The sequence below is a fragment of the Jatropha curcas genome, chromosome 4, assembly GCF_041381405.1.
Source record: "Jatropha curcas cultivar XTBG-Jc1 chromosome 4, XTBG_Jcur_1.0, whole genome shotgun sequence".
Taxonomy (NCBI): domain Eukaryota; kingdom Viridiplantae; phylum Streptophyta; class Magnoliopsida; order Malpighiales; family Euphorbiaceae; genus Jatropha; species Jatropha curcas.
The window spans coordinates 26187641-26202727 of NC_143154.1; the positions used below are offsets into that span (position 1 = coordinate 26187641).

The 15087-nt window shown below is 35.2% G+C and overlaps 1 protein-coding gene across 7 annotated transcripts; it reads right to left on the reverse strand.

The window, feature by feature from the left end:
- Positions 1-2904: 2904 nt before the first annotated feature.
- Positions 2905-14703, reverse strand: LOC105638725 (ALG6, ALG8 glycosyltransferase family). Of its 7 annotated transcripts, none has more exons than XM_020681174.3 (8): positions 14685-14703; positions 14502-14556; positions 13142-13575; positions 12837-13020; positions 12599-12721; positions 10131-10292; positions 3641-3893; positions 2905-3549 (listed from the first exon to the last, which is right to left on the reverse strand). In XM_020681174.3, the coding sequence occupies exons 3-8, from the start codon at positions 13549-13551 to the stop codon at positions 3110-3112; spliced, it is 1572 nt and encodes a 523-aa protein (XP_020536833.1). In that variant the 5' UTR covers positions 13552-13575; positions 14502-14556; positions 14685-14703; the 3' UTR covers positions 2905-3109. The 7 variants fall into 7 exon arrangements, with proteins under 7 accessions (XP_020536833.1, XP_020536832.1, XP_089576470.1 ...); XM_020681173.3 differs by lacking the exon at positions 14685-14703 and adding an exon at positions 14188-14354 and having other exon boundaries at positions 14502-14606; XM_089720344.1 differs by lacking the exon at positions 14685-14703 and having other exon boundaries at positions 12599-12706; positions 14502-14645.
- Between the last annotated feature and the right edge of the window lie 384 nt (positions 14704-15087).

Below are 15087 nucleotides of genomic sequence, written 5' to 3' on the forward strand. Positions count from 1 at the left end.
TTTAAATCAAAACCATAGTTTCCCGTGTCAAAAAATGAAAAATCGAAATCAAACCTTAAATATAGAATCCTTAAATATAGAATTTTAATTACGGTTTGAAACAAGGAACTACTGACCATAATTTAGTGTCGATTTTGATCAATTTGATCTCAATTGATCAATTTGATCTCAATTCAGTTCCGGTTTCCACATACAATTTCCTAAAACCCCACATACAATTTCCTAAAACCTATATGATCACAATTTTTTTCTCTCTTAATCTAGATTAATGGGAAAAAAATTATAGATTTGAGTAATTAATTGAGATAATGAATAACTTAGTCATATTAAAGAGTATTTTGTCATAATTAGGTGGTTTAATTGCTCCTTTAAGAAGGAACAAATAAAATAATTAATCTAAGAGTATAAAATTATAGATTAATTATATTAATTTTATTCTCTTAATCTGTGAAAATCAAAAGAGGACAAAAATTATGGCACGAGCACATCAAAATCTAACAGTAGTCTTATCAAGATTCTAAACTATCCACCACTACATTTATGGCTCATCACATTAGCTAACAGTGATTTGAAAAATGCTTTCCTCAATTAAAAAATGTTACTAAAAATACTGAAAGTTGCAGAGAAAGAATCGATTAAGCCTTAATGGAATGATGTAATCTGATATGATCAAATACATTTTTGGTCTAAATAGGCTCCAAAACATTTCTCATGTTTGTCTAATTATGGAAACTTCAGTCTCTTTAGCTGAATATAGGAAAAATAAGAAGGGAACATCTTCTCAAATCAGGGAAATAGTTAATGAAAGCAACAGTATGATTATTCTCTTGACAAAAACGGGAGAAAAACAAAATCTGATTCTTCTCTGTGAAACACAATAATTTATGAGACCCACATAGCATAAGATTATATAACAGGTGCTAAGCAAAGGTTGGTGATTAACAGCATCAAAATCTATTTCAACATGTCATTCAAAAGAATTATGCATTAAAGAAGAAAAAAACCTGTATTGCACAAACAACAGAAGAACAAAAAGTAATCCCAAGGTGCTTTAAGCACATGGTTAAGACTTAAAGGAGTAAAGCATATTACTCTCAATACAGAAATAGAGTGATAATATAAAAGAAAGCAAAATTCTCTTACACTTTAACCTTATTTGGTCTCAAATCACTCCATAATTAGCTGGTGATCTTTAATTGATTGATAGCCATTCTAATAAAAAAAAAAAAAAAATTCTCCTAGTACAATTTATGTTACAACCATAGAGTACGGCAAGACTTGTCATCAGAAACAGCTTGATTTAGCATATTCTACTGGTGCAATACAACGATTCCCTCTCAATCAGGGCAAACAATCAAATCTTATAGACCTCAGGTTTAAAATATTCTACTCCAATGATCCCAGAAAACCTAAAAAGAGAGATATGAAGGGGAAATCGACATGTTTCAATCTAGAATGAAATGGTATACATTCTTCTTTTTATTTTTGGTACAGTGGTATAATGGTATCATGAATTAGCTTTTTCTCACGGTACGAAGTTCATCTCTTTAGTCTAATTAAAGACAAAACCATCTATGCTAGGACTAGGGGATTCCTAAAAAAAGAAAAATATTTATTTATGATCTCATCTCGAGAATCAAACCTAGTTAATTACATTCATTGCTTAACTTGTATAACATCAATTAACATGCTAAATTCCTAGGTTAATTATAAGATAAGTAACATTTTGAATCATGCTTTCTCATCCATTCCTTTGTCGGTCGAGTTTGAATGCTAACTTGCTAATCACTGTTACATTCCAAAACCAAAAACTATAGCTAACTACAAGAACTAGGCTTAAGTGACTCACTTTCTTCTTTTTTCTTAGACATTATTATCTAGCAAGTCTCCATAATTCGCCAAGTGACGTGTTAAGACAACTTAATGCATTCTTTTTTTTCAACAATAATGCAATCTAAGCTGTACAAATATCAAGAAGCAATGGCAAACTATTCTTGTGTCCTAAACTGAAAATATATATATATATATATATCCATGCCCTAATTGGATCCATTACATTTTCATCCAAGCTGAATAAACAAATATCCTAAAGCTAAAATTCACTCAGCTCTACTAATTATATTGCAATTCTAGATCATTGCAGCTTAGGGATTGAATCAACCATTGACCATTGTGCTTGAACAGTTTGTTCATCTTATTACCACCAGCTGTTATTCCAAATCTCAAGACATAATCCAAGTAGGCATTCGCATTCACAAGAAGCTTCACAGTATAGTTCTACTTCTTTTACCACAGTTGAGCTACAAAGGATTTCCAAGGGCTACTTCTTGAAGTTGCTTAAAAAAGCTTCCCCACCTTGCACCCTTTGTCTTCATCATCATTGCTTTATATAGACACAGATTAATTACAAAAGAAACCACTAGGTTTTTCCGCAATATACACTTTAATCCTTACATTTCAAAATTAGCAATTTTAATCATTTAAGTTTGTTAATGACCGAAAAACTTAGTCCATTATAAAATCAGAAATTCTTCACCAAACTTTAGTCTCTAGACTTTTTAAAATCAGATTACACTTTAGTCTCTAAATTATCATTAAAAGAGTTTAGCCCCTGAAATCCTTCAAAACTTTGTATATTTGTTCATTGTACTATAAGGACTAGAATTGCTAAATTCAAAAAGCCTGAAGTATCTATTGAGAAAGACCTTTGGGGTACATTGTAATTAACCCTACACAAACACCAACTTAAGGGATTCTTGTCAGATAACATTTAAATAAAAAATTCAGAGAAGGCAAGAAAGAGCACTGAAAAATCAAAAGAAACACAAAAGAAACTGTAAGCGAACTTAACTCAGAAAGTTTCTAATCTCAATCAATGATGTAAAAGAAAATAAACCATGCAGATAATTCAATCTGTTGTACATTAATTGTATTAAGTAGACATTAGAATCTTCAATTGATCAATCGTTCACATAAACAGTATGTCCCCAGCAAATGCTTGCACATGAATTTGCCAGCTCTACATCAATGCTCCCACCAATAAAAAAAATACAAAATATCAATTATCGATTATCAAGTATCCAAAACTAATCTCTAGAACACAGAAAGGTCAATTTAGTTTCTTTTCTTTATCTTGTCTTGACAACATCCATTGCCTTGAATTGGTGTAAAAAACAAACACCACAAAGTGAGAGAAGCAGAGAAGCATAATCATTGCTTCGAAAAGGAAAGGATACTTCTCTGGGGGACGAATGGTCAAGTAAATTATGTGAAGGACAAGAGAGCACAGATAAAAAAAGGCTAAAATAAGTGAAAGGGAAGTGGGCATGGTGGAATGATGAATCTTAGCATCTCTTCTTCCACCAGGTGTAAAGTAAATAAGGAAGAAGAGAGCATAAAGAGCTATATATGGAGCAATCAATTGGTCCCGACACAGAAGTGGGAACATAGAAAACAATGCATAATGCATCAATAACCCAAATGGACCACGCAATTCCACAGCTAGTAGACTTGCAGGAAGAAGTGGCAGCAGAATAGACTTCTCATGAACTGCAAATTTATTTTAGTGATGCGAATATTTGCTACACAAAATACAAATCATATATAAGATAATGAGGAAAAGAAAGGATATTTCACTTACCTTGGAATGAAAATAAGTAGAATGAGAAAGAACTATTCAGCAGCCCATACAGGAAACCCCTTTTGCTGGGAGCCATTATTTGTTGAACCATTGAAGGAAGACATGTTAATATGGTAACAATTAAGCTGAGCAACTTAAGCGATTGTGTTGTGAATAATCTCTTCCACTTAATGACAATTGATGTAGTGCACCAAAAGTTAGCCACATAGTCCTCATATATCCCTCTCTCAAAAGGAGCAAGACGGAAAAGAACCTGTAGAAAGAATCATACATTGCGTAAATTAAGGTGATGCAGTAAAAAGAAACAATATGCAACATTATTTTGATTTAATTTTTAATTATAAATTCATATTCCTTTTCTACATTTTTCTATTTGAGAGTTAGCATTCTATTAAAGTTAATTTTTGTTTTCATTAGAAACATTCAGAAGCTGGTTGCTGCTGTTCAGTATTGGGTTAAAATCTTTCCAGTTTGGGATTCCTAACCCTAGTAATAGATTAGTTAGTAAGACTATAAATACCTATAAACTAACTGTTTTATTAGATTTCTTATATTTTGACTTCATTTGCATGGCCTCTGTGCCTGGTTTTTTCTCTTCCCACTTCTCTATCTTCCCTTTGCTGCTGCTACTCCATCACTGCTCATGCATAACTCATGTTCTGTTCACAGCTGACAGCCCTGAACGCCCTCTAATTTCTTTCTTTTCTCACTTGAATTCAATTTCCTAACCCTAAAAGTCCCTATTTTCTTAATTCTGAATCCTAAAACTCATCAGTTGCTTGGAAATAGCATGTCATGATAGCATTAGTACGCTGGTTGCTCAACCTCTCCTACATCATAGGGTATATAATTATCAACTTTATGATTCCTGAGTAGTGTAATCAAGCTTTTCTTGTTTCCAGTTCATGTGAACACTAAATGATCATTTTCAACCTCCAATACATCCCTTCTGAAACAACATCTAACGTGTTTTCTTGAATTCATGTGATAAGAACATTGGTGTTAGTGTCCAATTGGTGATCTGCAATTGGAACATATAAGAAATATGAAATGGTTTGAGCACTTCCATTTGCACTTGCATCATAATCTCTTCCAGAGCAGAATGCTTACTCAACTAGAACACTAAAAGTATCACAATCAACAGTATTACACAGCACAAGATTCTGAAACAAAAAGGATATACTAGCCCATTCTCCTTAACTTGCTTGCCAGTGACTAAAACATGATATACAATAATGCATACTCAATTCCTCTAAAAGCTACTAAAATGGCATATATTTTATCCTTCAAAGAACTAATTTGAGGATAAGATTGTCAGAAAAGTCATGAACAAACAAGAATTAATATCAATTATGAGCATCAATGATGATATAGTGACCAAAGGCCTCGCTTAGAGATTAAAATATGAACTGCAAGAAGAGATGTCCGTGTGTTCCACTTGTCGGATCAACATGTGAACTGATAAAAGAATGCACATGAAATTTTATCCTTTTAAACCCCAAGAAGTCACAGATAGAACTATATCCCAGTGATATCAAAAGTGCTAGGCGCCCTTGAGGCAACAAGATCCTCCATTGCCCGAGGTGCCATTCAAGGCGCTCGCCTGAGTGATATGAGGATTAAAAAATTCCAGACAACTCAAAATGTAGAATTCTACATTGGTTCCAAAAAGCATTAGGTGATTTAAAATTTTAGATGTATTGTTAAAGAAATCAAAAGTTCGAAACTCTATCATGCATTTAGAATTAGAATTATGCATCCAAAAATTAATTTCAAAAAGCACATTAAATAATTTAGAATTCTAGATGAATGTTGAAGAATCAAAACAATGTCATGTAAACTTAAAATTCTAGTTCCCAAGGATTTTCTTCTTTATGTTGAGTCTGCTATGTTCTTTCATGTAGCAGAAATCCTACGTGCTTTCCTTTTCTTTTTGCTAGATTTTATTCACCTAATTCTTTGATTGGCTGTCAAGCTTCCAATTTGAAGCCACTTTCTCTTTTTCCTTTCTATATTTGTTATATTTATTTTTAATGGTTAGATTAGATTTTGATCTTTTTACTTAATGGCTGTCAAAGTTTCCAATTTTCAGCCACTTTCCTTCCTTTTCTTTCCATATTTGTGTTAAATTTTGACCTAATTATTAAATGGCTGTCAAACTTTCTCTATCTGATGCAGGAGCAATCCTAGTCCTAATTAGATTCCTAGCACAACTAGGATTTTATTTAATTTACTGTTTTATTTCAGATTTGCATTAGTTTTCCGTTTCCTTATTTGATTAGGATTTACTATTTTATCATTGAATAGGAGTAGAGTTTTAATTCTTTCTTTAATTAGGATTCCTAGTCTAGTTAGGATTTATCACTATAAATAGACAGCATTAGTAGCATTGTAAATCATCTTATTTTCCTCATAATTTTAATTCAAAGGTTATAAACCTAATTACTGATTACTGTTCCACCTACAATCAACCCTATTCTAGCTTACTTGTTGAAAACTGACAGCCCTACATCTTCCCATGCATCAACTGGTATCAGAGCACAAAAACAGATCCTAGGATTCTTTTTTTGTCTGAATTAAACCGTGGTTGGAAGAGGCAGAGGCAATCAGCCCCAACAAGATGAAATAGCTGAGATACGGCAAATGATTGAGGATTTGACCCGGGCTGTACAAGCCTCGCAGCATCAGGAACCCGTGGAAGCCCAAATGGAGACTCCGAAAGGCAACCACCAAAACCTTGATTTTCAAGAAGCTCTTGAGAGTGAAGAGGAAGTCGAGAACGTAAACCCCTTTCATGAAGCTGGACCTGCAAACCCAACAGCATGAGGCAGATTGGAAGAGCGTTTTACTTCATGCTCTTGATTTAAATAGTGGAGGAGTTAAAATTGAAGTTGCTGATTTTCATGGGAAATCGCATGCCGAAGACTATTTAGATTGAGAAACTAGTTTAGAAAATTATTTTGAATGGAAACCAATGGTTGAAACCCAAAAATTGCCTTTTGTAAAGCTTAATTAAAGAGTACTGCACTTCAATGGTGGAAGAGAGTTGGGGAGCAGCATGCACTACAAGGAAAGCTTAAAATCAGCTCGTGGGGGCACATGAAAACTAAGCTAAGGAAGCAATTTTTAGCAGCTGATTTCGCAATGGAACTATATGAAAGGTTCCACTGCTTGAAACAAAATAGCATGTCTGTTGAAGAGTACACTGCAGAATTTAATAATTTGTCCATTCGAGTTGGAATATCTGAAAGTAATGAACAAATTACCTCTCGCTACCTTGCTGGTTTGAATCAGTCCCTTAGAGATGAAATGGGCATAGTCTGATTACACAAACTTGAAGATGCTCGCCAATATGCCTTAGCAGCTCAAAAGCGAGTTTCTCGTTACGGTGCTAGAAGGCCCATAGACAGAAGCAATTGGCAAAACAATTTCGGAGCTGCAAGAGGGATTCAAACAACTCAACGAAGCAAGAAAGAGGCTGCCGTTACTAATAAATACAATGAAGAGACAACCCGTGTGAATGGGAACGATAAAGGGAAAGGTATAGTACCTTATGGTTGACAAAACAATTCTGGTTCGTCTACAAGGAGAGGCAACAATTCTCAAGTTCGCTGTTTTACTTGTGGAGAAAAGGGACATACTTCATTCATTTGTCCAGAAAGGAGGGTGAATTTAGCCGAGTATGATGGAGACCTAGGCCCTATTTTTGATGAATATGATGAGGAAGTAGAAGAAATTGATGTTCACCCAGCTCAAGGTGAGTTTTTAGTTGTTCGAACAATCATGACAGCCATGAACAAAGAAGGAAAAGAAGATTGGAGGAGGCGTAGCATTTTCCATACACGTGTTATTTGTGAAGGCAAAGTGTGTAATTTAGTCATTGATGGAGGAAGTATGGAAAATATAATATCAAAGGTGGCTGTAGAAAAATTAAAGCTTCCTACATCAAAACATCCTCATCCATACAAAGTAGGTTGGTTGAAGAAAGGACACGAGATACCAATAACATCTCAATGCTTAGTGCAATTCACAATGGGAGATGACTTGGCAGATGAAGCACTATGTGATGTAGTACCAATGGATGTTGGGCATATTCTAGTGGGACGACCTTGGTTGTATGATCATGATATGGACCATAAGACAAGGCCTAATACTTATTCGTTCTAAAAGGACAACAAGAAGTACACTTTGCATCCTCTCAAGGAAGAAACAAGGCGAATAGCAAATAAAGGAGCTGCAATTAGTAAATTAAATGGGCTTGTAAGTGTTAAAGAATTTGCAGTTGCGCATAGTGAGGTGGGAGTCACGTATGCCTTAGTGAGCAAACTAATAGGAGCTGACTAGGTTGAAAAATCAGTTGAATATTCCTGTGAAATTCAACGATTATTGCAGGAATTCAAGGAGTTGATTAGTGAAGATGTACCGAAAAGCTTGCCACCGTTAAGAAGCATCCAACATGCTATTGATTTGGTACCAGGAGCAGCTTTACCAAATCTGCCTACATACCAAATGCCTCCTTTACAGCAGGCTGAAATAGAAAGACAGGTTAAGGAATTATTGGAAAAAGGTCTGGTGCGTGAAAGTAAAAGTCCATGTGCCTGCCCAGCCTTATTAACACCAAAGAAAGACGGTTCTTGGAGAATGTGTGTGGATAGTCGTGCTATAAATAAGATTACAATCAAATATCGCTTTCCAATACCAAGATTGGAGGATATGCTTGATCAACTAGTGGGTTCTAAAGTGCTTTCCAAAATTGACTTGAAAAGTGGATATCACCAAATTAGAATGAGGCATGGTGATGAATGGAAAATAGCTTTTAAGACATCAGATGGGTTATTTGAATGCCGCACCAAGGAAGATCATTTAAAACACTTGCGACAAGTGTTAGAAGTACTTCGTCAAGAGCAGCTGCACATAAACCTGAAAAAATGCAGTTTCTTGCAACCAGAAGTGGTATTCTTGGGATACATTGTGTCTGCTGAAGGATTAAAACCAGATCCAGAAAAGGTTCGTGCAATTACCGAATGGCCAGCACCGCAATCCATCAAAGAAGTTAGAAGCTTTCATGGTTTGGCCTCTTTCTATAGGGGATTTATCCAAAATTTCAGTTCAATTATGAGTCCTATAATTGAATCTATGAAAGACGAAAAGTTTGAGTGGACAAATTTTGCACAAAAGGCATTTGAAAGAATCAAGTTTTTGATGACTAGAGCACCTGTTCTTGCACTTCCAGATTTTGAGAAATTATTTATTGTCGAATGTGATGCTTCACATGAAGAGATTGGAGCTGTTATTAGCCAAGAGGGTAGACCTCTTGAGTTTTTTTGTAAGAAGTTGTCTGAAGCTAAGAAGCGTTACTCAACTTATGATCTAGAGTTCTATGCCTTGGTACGAGCCATTCCACATTGGCAGCATTACTTAGCTTATCGTGAGTTTGTGGTTTTTTCTGATCATCAGGCTTTGAGGTATCTAAAATCTCTGAATAAACTCAACAATCGACATGCTAAGTGGAGTTCTTTCCTTGATGAATTTAATTTCTCACTAAAGTATAAATCCGGTCAATCTAATATTGTGGCTGATGCATTGAGCAGAAGATCCCCAATTTTGTCAATTTTGAGCACTCAAATTACTGGTTTTGAAGAACTGAAAAACCAGTATGATTCAGATTCATGTTTTGGCAAGATAAAGGTTGATTTGCTGCATTCTTCAGAAGCTGAAAGTCTGCCATACCGATTGCAAGATGCTTATTTATTTAAAGGGAATAAGTTATGCATTCCTGAAGGATCTTTAAGGTTTACTCGTCGGAACCGAGTCTTTTTTAAACCCGGGGAGAATGATGCAGGAGCAATTCTAGTCCTAATTGGATTCCTAGCACAACTAGGATTTTATTTAATTTACTGTTTTATTTCAGATTTGCATTAGTTTTCCGTTTCCTTATTTGATTAGGATTTACTATTTTATCATTGAATAGGAGTAGAGTTTTAATTCTTTCTTTAATTAGGATTCCGAGTCTAGTTAGGATTCATCACTATAAATAGACAGCACTAGTAGCATTGTAAATCATCTTATTTCCTCATAATTTTAATTCAAAGGTTATAAACCTAATTACTGATTACTGTTCCACCTACAATCAACCCTATTCTAGCTTACTTGTTGAAAACTGACAGCCCTACATCTTCCCCTGCATCACTATCCCAGCCGCTTTTAGCTCTTTTTTTTTCGTATTTATATTTCTATTAAATATTAACCTAAGATTTTCATATCCATGTGGGAAGTAGCAATTTCTATTTGAGGCGCTCGCCCAAACCTTGCAACGGCTTGGCGCCTAGGCAACGCCTAGTTAATATCGCTTCGCCTGAAGGTATACCAAGCGCCTACCCCTCGCCCCGCCTTAGCGCCTGGAGCACCCGGTGACAACACTGCCATATCCATCAACCAATGGAAATGAAAATATAAACGAACTTTTATTACTATAATTATATATCTTTACCTCCAAAACAGCATCTCTTGAATGAAGATATGGCCACCAAACGATAGCAAATGTTCCTAAGACCACCAGTCCAAGTTTCAAAATCTCAAGCACAGGATTTTTACGCTTTAAGCAGTTACCCAAGAGATGGCTGAAAAATGCAGGTGCAAAATAGGCACTCATCTGGAAGGGAGTAAAGAAACTTTCTGATAAGCATAAACCAACCTTAGAAATAATGAGATAAAACATATAAGAAGAATCTTAGATTTTTCAACTGCAACTTTGCTTGGAAGGAAAACATGATTTAGTCACTATACTTGCATTTTATGTTATTATCATTTAGTAAATGAATTTTGTTTCCAAAAGCGCCCACAGATCTCATTCCAAAAAGGCCTACATATGCACAACATGAAGTGTGACATATTTTAACCACTAACTACTTGACTGGCAATTTCTTTCCTTCTGTCCTTAAACCAAGTTTAAATCTACACAAAAAGTTAAGTGTTGCAGGATCCCTGGCCACATTCTAAATCCAAACAAAGTAAAGAGCATGGGACCTTTCCACTTATTTGCCATTAGCAACTTTATACATGTATCTTCATCCCATGGGGTAAAACAATTCCATAGACCTACTTGCATCATAGAGAGGTTGAGAAATAGGAAAAACTAATTATATTCACAGAATTATTCTTTTCCTTTTTTTTTTTTTTTTTTTTTTTTTTTGGTGTTGGGCGGGCAAGGTAGCAGTGGAGTTTAATGACATTAGTCTATATACAATTATAAGCTTCAATGTGATTTTGGGTTTTATAGGAAGCTCAACCCACACAATTGCGAGAAACTGATCACAAATGGGTGGCATCTAAAGGCACAGGGACTATCGTAAACAGTCTGCTCAAGAGTATTCATAAAAATTTCTCATTCATGACCAATATGACATATATTCAGGTAATCATGTCGGAAGCACGATATGTGAAAATGAAGTCACCCAGTCCAGTGTTAAGTGTACTTGAGCATCAGCTGTTTATAAGCGAACCATGATATTAGATTCAATTAAATGACAAATCCCTTTGACTTCAACCATTAGATCTTTTGATTATAGGTACCTGGATGGCTGATCTGTCTATTACATCAGAATAAATATAATGGTTTTCCAATTTATGCCCACGTGGTATTTCACTGATTTTTCTTGTCAAAAAGGGACACATTAAGAAAGTATACATGGAAAAGTTCAGGTGGATTCTCCGAATCCCACAACAGTGGTTCCTAGACAGATAAAATAAGATGAATGAATCAGACCCTGCATACCAATCAACAGGGACTCCAGCCCATGAAAAAACTTAGAGCCAACTTTTGGAAGAACACTGATTATTTATTCTTGTTGTCCAAAAAAGGTAACTTTCACCTTCTTAAAGTAATGAACCTTACTATCCGCTTCTTCAAAAGATGTCATATAGCAATTCACCATCACCTCAATCATACAATTTCATGACATAGGCATTTGGTACCATATTTTCGTACAAGCATTATTAGCTATCCTCAACTTCAACTCGTATTGATGAAATATAACCTGCACTATCCACCTACTGAACATTCCTCAGAAAGAATTCCAGTTAGATCTACAATCATTTTACCAAATGCTCAGGGTTTTATGTCACTGAACAAGCATTTTCTGTACTTACATAACATGATCATCCATCAGTAATACAAATATATTTTCTCCAAGAAAGAAAGTTCTAGGTTACATACTAAGAAATTTGGTTTTTCTGTCGAACATGTTGGCATCATATTATAAAATCAACAGATAGATATGATCATCTCCCAAGCAAGCTCCTCAGGAATTTTTCCTACAGTAAAAATTATCAGTCTCCCCACCCTGCATTTGATTCTCTCAACAGCCTTTGTTCTAAAGAAACCTTTTATATACATACTGAATAAGCCAAATGCAAATAGCGCCCTATTAGTTACCCTTTGATGATGCATAACAATAAAACACTATCTACAACAGCTTTTATAATGAAACCACATTTTTCTTTGTGGATCACCAGCCCTATATTTCTATTTAGTCATGTTTGTCCAGCAAGTGCAAACTTAAGAGTATAACTCACTCCTAATATTAGTGCAAGAGCATATGATGTAGTGCAACATGAAGGGGGAAGCATTACAAAATGATTTAGACATAAGCGATAAAACCCAAATGTTACTTTTTCTCCTGAGCATATTTTAGCAGGTGCAATGCAGAAACCATAGTTATAATATTATGATCATTTTACCTAATAACTAAGAAAATCATAAAGAAAAATATCAAATAACAATCTATTGCATACTGCTCAAGTGAAGAGTTATAGCTAATCACCATAAACCACCCATCTTCAAAATAGAAAATACAAGTAAACACCCATTTTAACCTAACAGATGAGCCATCCGCCCACCAACTCAGAGAGCCAGAAGAAATAAAAGCTGAATAACCTATAAGAAAAAAAGAAAAGCACCTGTTTATGGTTGAGAGAAAGACAGAAGAGGACAGCAGCCACAAGGTTTTTCTGAGAGAGAACAGCAGCAACGGCTCCTAAAGTGAGGCCCAAGCTGATACAGTTATACTGAAACAGAAGCATCTAAGGGTGGTAAAAGGTATACTATAAGGATGGTAAAAGGTATACTATACTACAACACGATTCAATAACAAGGTAGGTGTGAAGAAGAAAATAAGCAAGCAGAAGTTTGTAATACCTGAAAATGACCATGGTCAATTAAGATCAAACATGGATTGATGAGAACAATGGCTATGTGCCATGCTACATCACTTTTACGTCCACTTGAACAATTGCGATAATACACAAGAATAAAATAAAAAATAGCAGGAAAAAAGATCAGTGCATCAGAGGATAAGACTGTCCATCTCATGAGAAGTTTCCTGCAAAGAAAAGCACAGAAAAATTAAAAGCACAAAAGCAGAAGTAAACATTCAGTTCAGAATAGAATGGAGGATTTGACAAAAGGGGAAAGAATAGTAACTGAAGTACTATGATGCCCACCCAAGATAGGACTCGTAACCACGGGATGTAAAAAGAGACACCGAGCCAGGTTCAAAGTATCTAAGGAAAACGCCATGAACATAACTCTGGTAGGCAGTGAGGGGAGGGTAGTCAAGTCCCCAGTAACTGAGATCATTGGATGTGCTATTGTGGTACCATTCCTTAACTGGAAGATTAAGTGTAATTTCCATCCAGTGCCGCTGCGCCTCATAGTCACCAAACTCGGGTGGAGTACCAGCGCCAGAGTACGGATGGACTGACATAGCCACGCGAACTAACAACCCAAACACAGCAATAGAGAGGAATGAAGATTCGATTCCTTTGTGAACAAACCACCAGCATAGATCATCATCATGGCTAGAAACATCTACTTTGTCTTTTACAATCTTCTTTTTCCCCTTCTTTTCCATTTTCGTATTTCTCTATAGTCCCACCTGATTCAAATGAACATCAAGAAACCATCTTTATCAAAAATCTGAGAACGGCGCTTAAAAAGACAGCACCAAGTAACTAAGAGCAAACCATAATAACAACAAAGGAAATGTTGTAAAAATCACAAAGAGACATGCTAACAACTCAACAAAGCTTCGCAACCGACTGCACTAGGATTATGTAATGCAGGCCATACTGATTAGAAGTCTCAGTTTCAGCTAACTGCGGATGCAATTTCAGGAACCAACAAAACTTTAGACCACATTCCAAAGCAAACCAAACAGACATTTAATGTTTCCAATTTTACTAAAATAAATGTCTTTTTTGTTCAGAGGCAAAAAAATGTAAACATAAAGTTTAGCACGTTTATTATAAAGCATGTGACTTTCCTAATTTTCTAAGTTATACTAATTTGTTTCATTTAATAATATCAAAAATTCATAACTGCAGATTTTTGGCAACGAAAATACATCTTGAGATTCCATACAATCTCTCCCAAACCCTCAAGTTCATCTGCTATTGTTTCCATCCGTCTTACAGGTAGTAAAAGGAAAAATCCATAGCTGTTGATTCTTAATCAATTAACTCTTCCTGACCTAAATTATCTGATTTACCTCAAAATGATACTACCAAATACAATGTCTAGCAAGCATTAACTCTGAAACTTCAAAATTGTAAGCTCGTTAATAGCTATCTGAGTTGACAATGAAAGCGATCCAAGAACTAAAAGAACTATAAACTAACATCAACTCAATCAGTCCGTCATTTTATCGAAGACAAGCTGGAAAACAGGTAACAAACGAATTACAGTCAATCATTGACAGAATTGAAATGAAATAAGTGTGATTCAGAGATACGGAAAAGAAAAGGAATAGGAAACCAAAAGAACACCGGAAATGATAAAAGATGAATAATAGAAATTTCTTACCTCGTAGAGCTTTGGGTTGAAATTAATCGAGTCTGAAAGCAGCTAGTTTGTTTCTCTTTGAAAAAACGAAGAGGATAAAAAAAGAAAAAAGAAAAAGTTTATTAATTGGAAAATTATAATCTTACCCTATATTTTATCCAAAATAACTATTTTACCGTCATATTTTTAAATACACTGCCATACCATCATATTTTAAATCCCTTACGTCCACTGCCCCCTCTCCATTTTTTACACTTTCAAAGAACAAAATACAAAGATATTCTAGATTATAGTCAACAATAACTTTACAGAAGTCCAATACACAAATTGTTAAACCAAAAGTTTCGATGGGTAACTTAGCCCGGTCCAAAGTATCTAAGGCAAACGCCATGAACATAACTCTGGTAGGCAGTACGGGGAGTGTAGTCAAGTCCCCAGTAACTGAGATCATTGGATGTGCTATTGTGGTACCATTCCTTAACTAGAAGATTAAGTGTAATTTCCATCCAGTGCCACTACGCCTCATAGTCACCAAAATTGGGTGGAGTGAAATCTGAAATTGGACATTCAATTCAATTCAATTCAATTCATTCTCTTACTCATCAGT

What these genes read in the sequence shown, in the direction of transcription:
- LOC105638725 (XM_020681174.3), bottom strand. Translation starts at nt 13,551, where the DNA reads ATGGAAAAGAAGGGGAAAAAGAAGATTGTAAAAGACAAAGTAGATGTT. An exon ending in TTGACCATGGTCATTTTCAG is followed by an intron (nt 12,722 to 12,836) that starts GTATTACAAACT and finishes TACCACCCTTAG; the next exon opens with ATGCTTCTGTTTCAGTATAA. An exon ending in CAAGAGATGCTGTTTTGGAG is followed by an intron (nt 3,894 to 10,130) that starts GTAAAGATATAT and finishes TTCTTTCTACAG; the next exon opens with GTTCTTTTCCGTCTTGCTCC.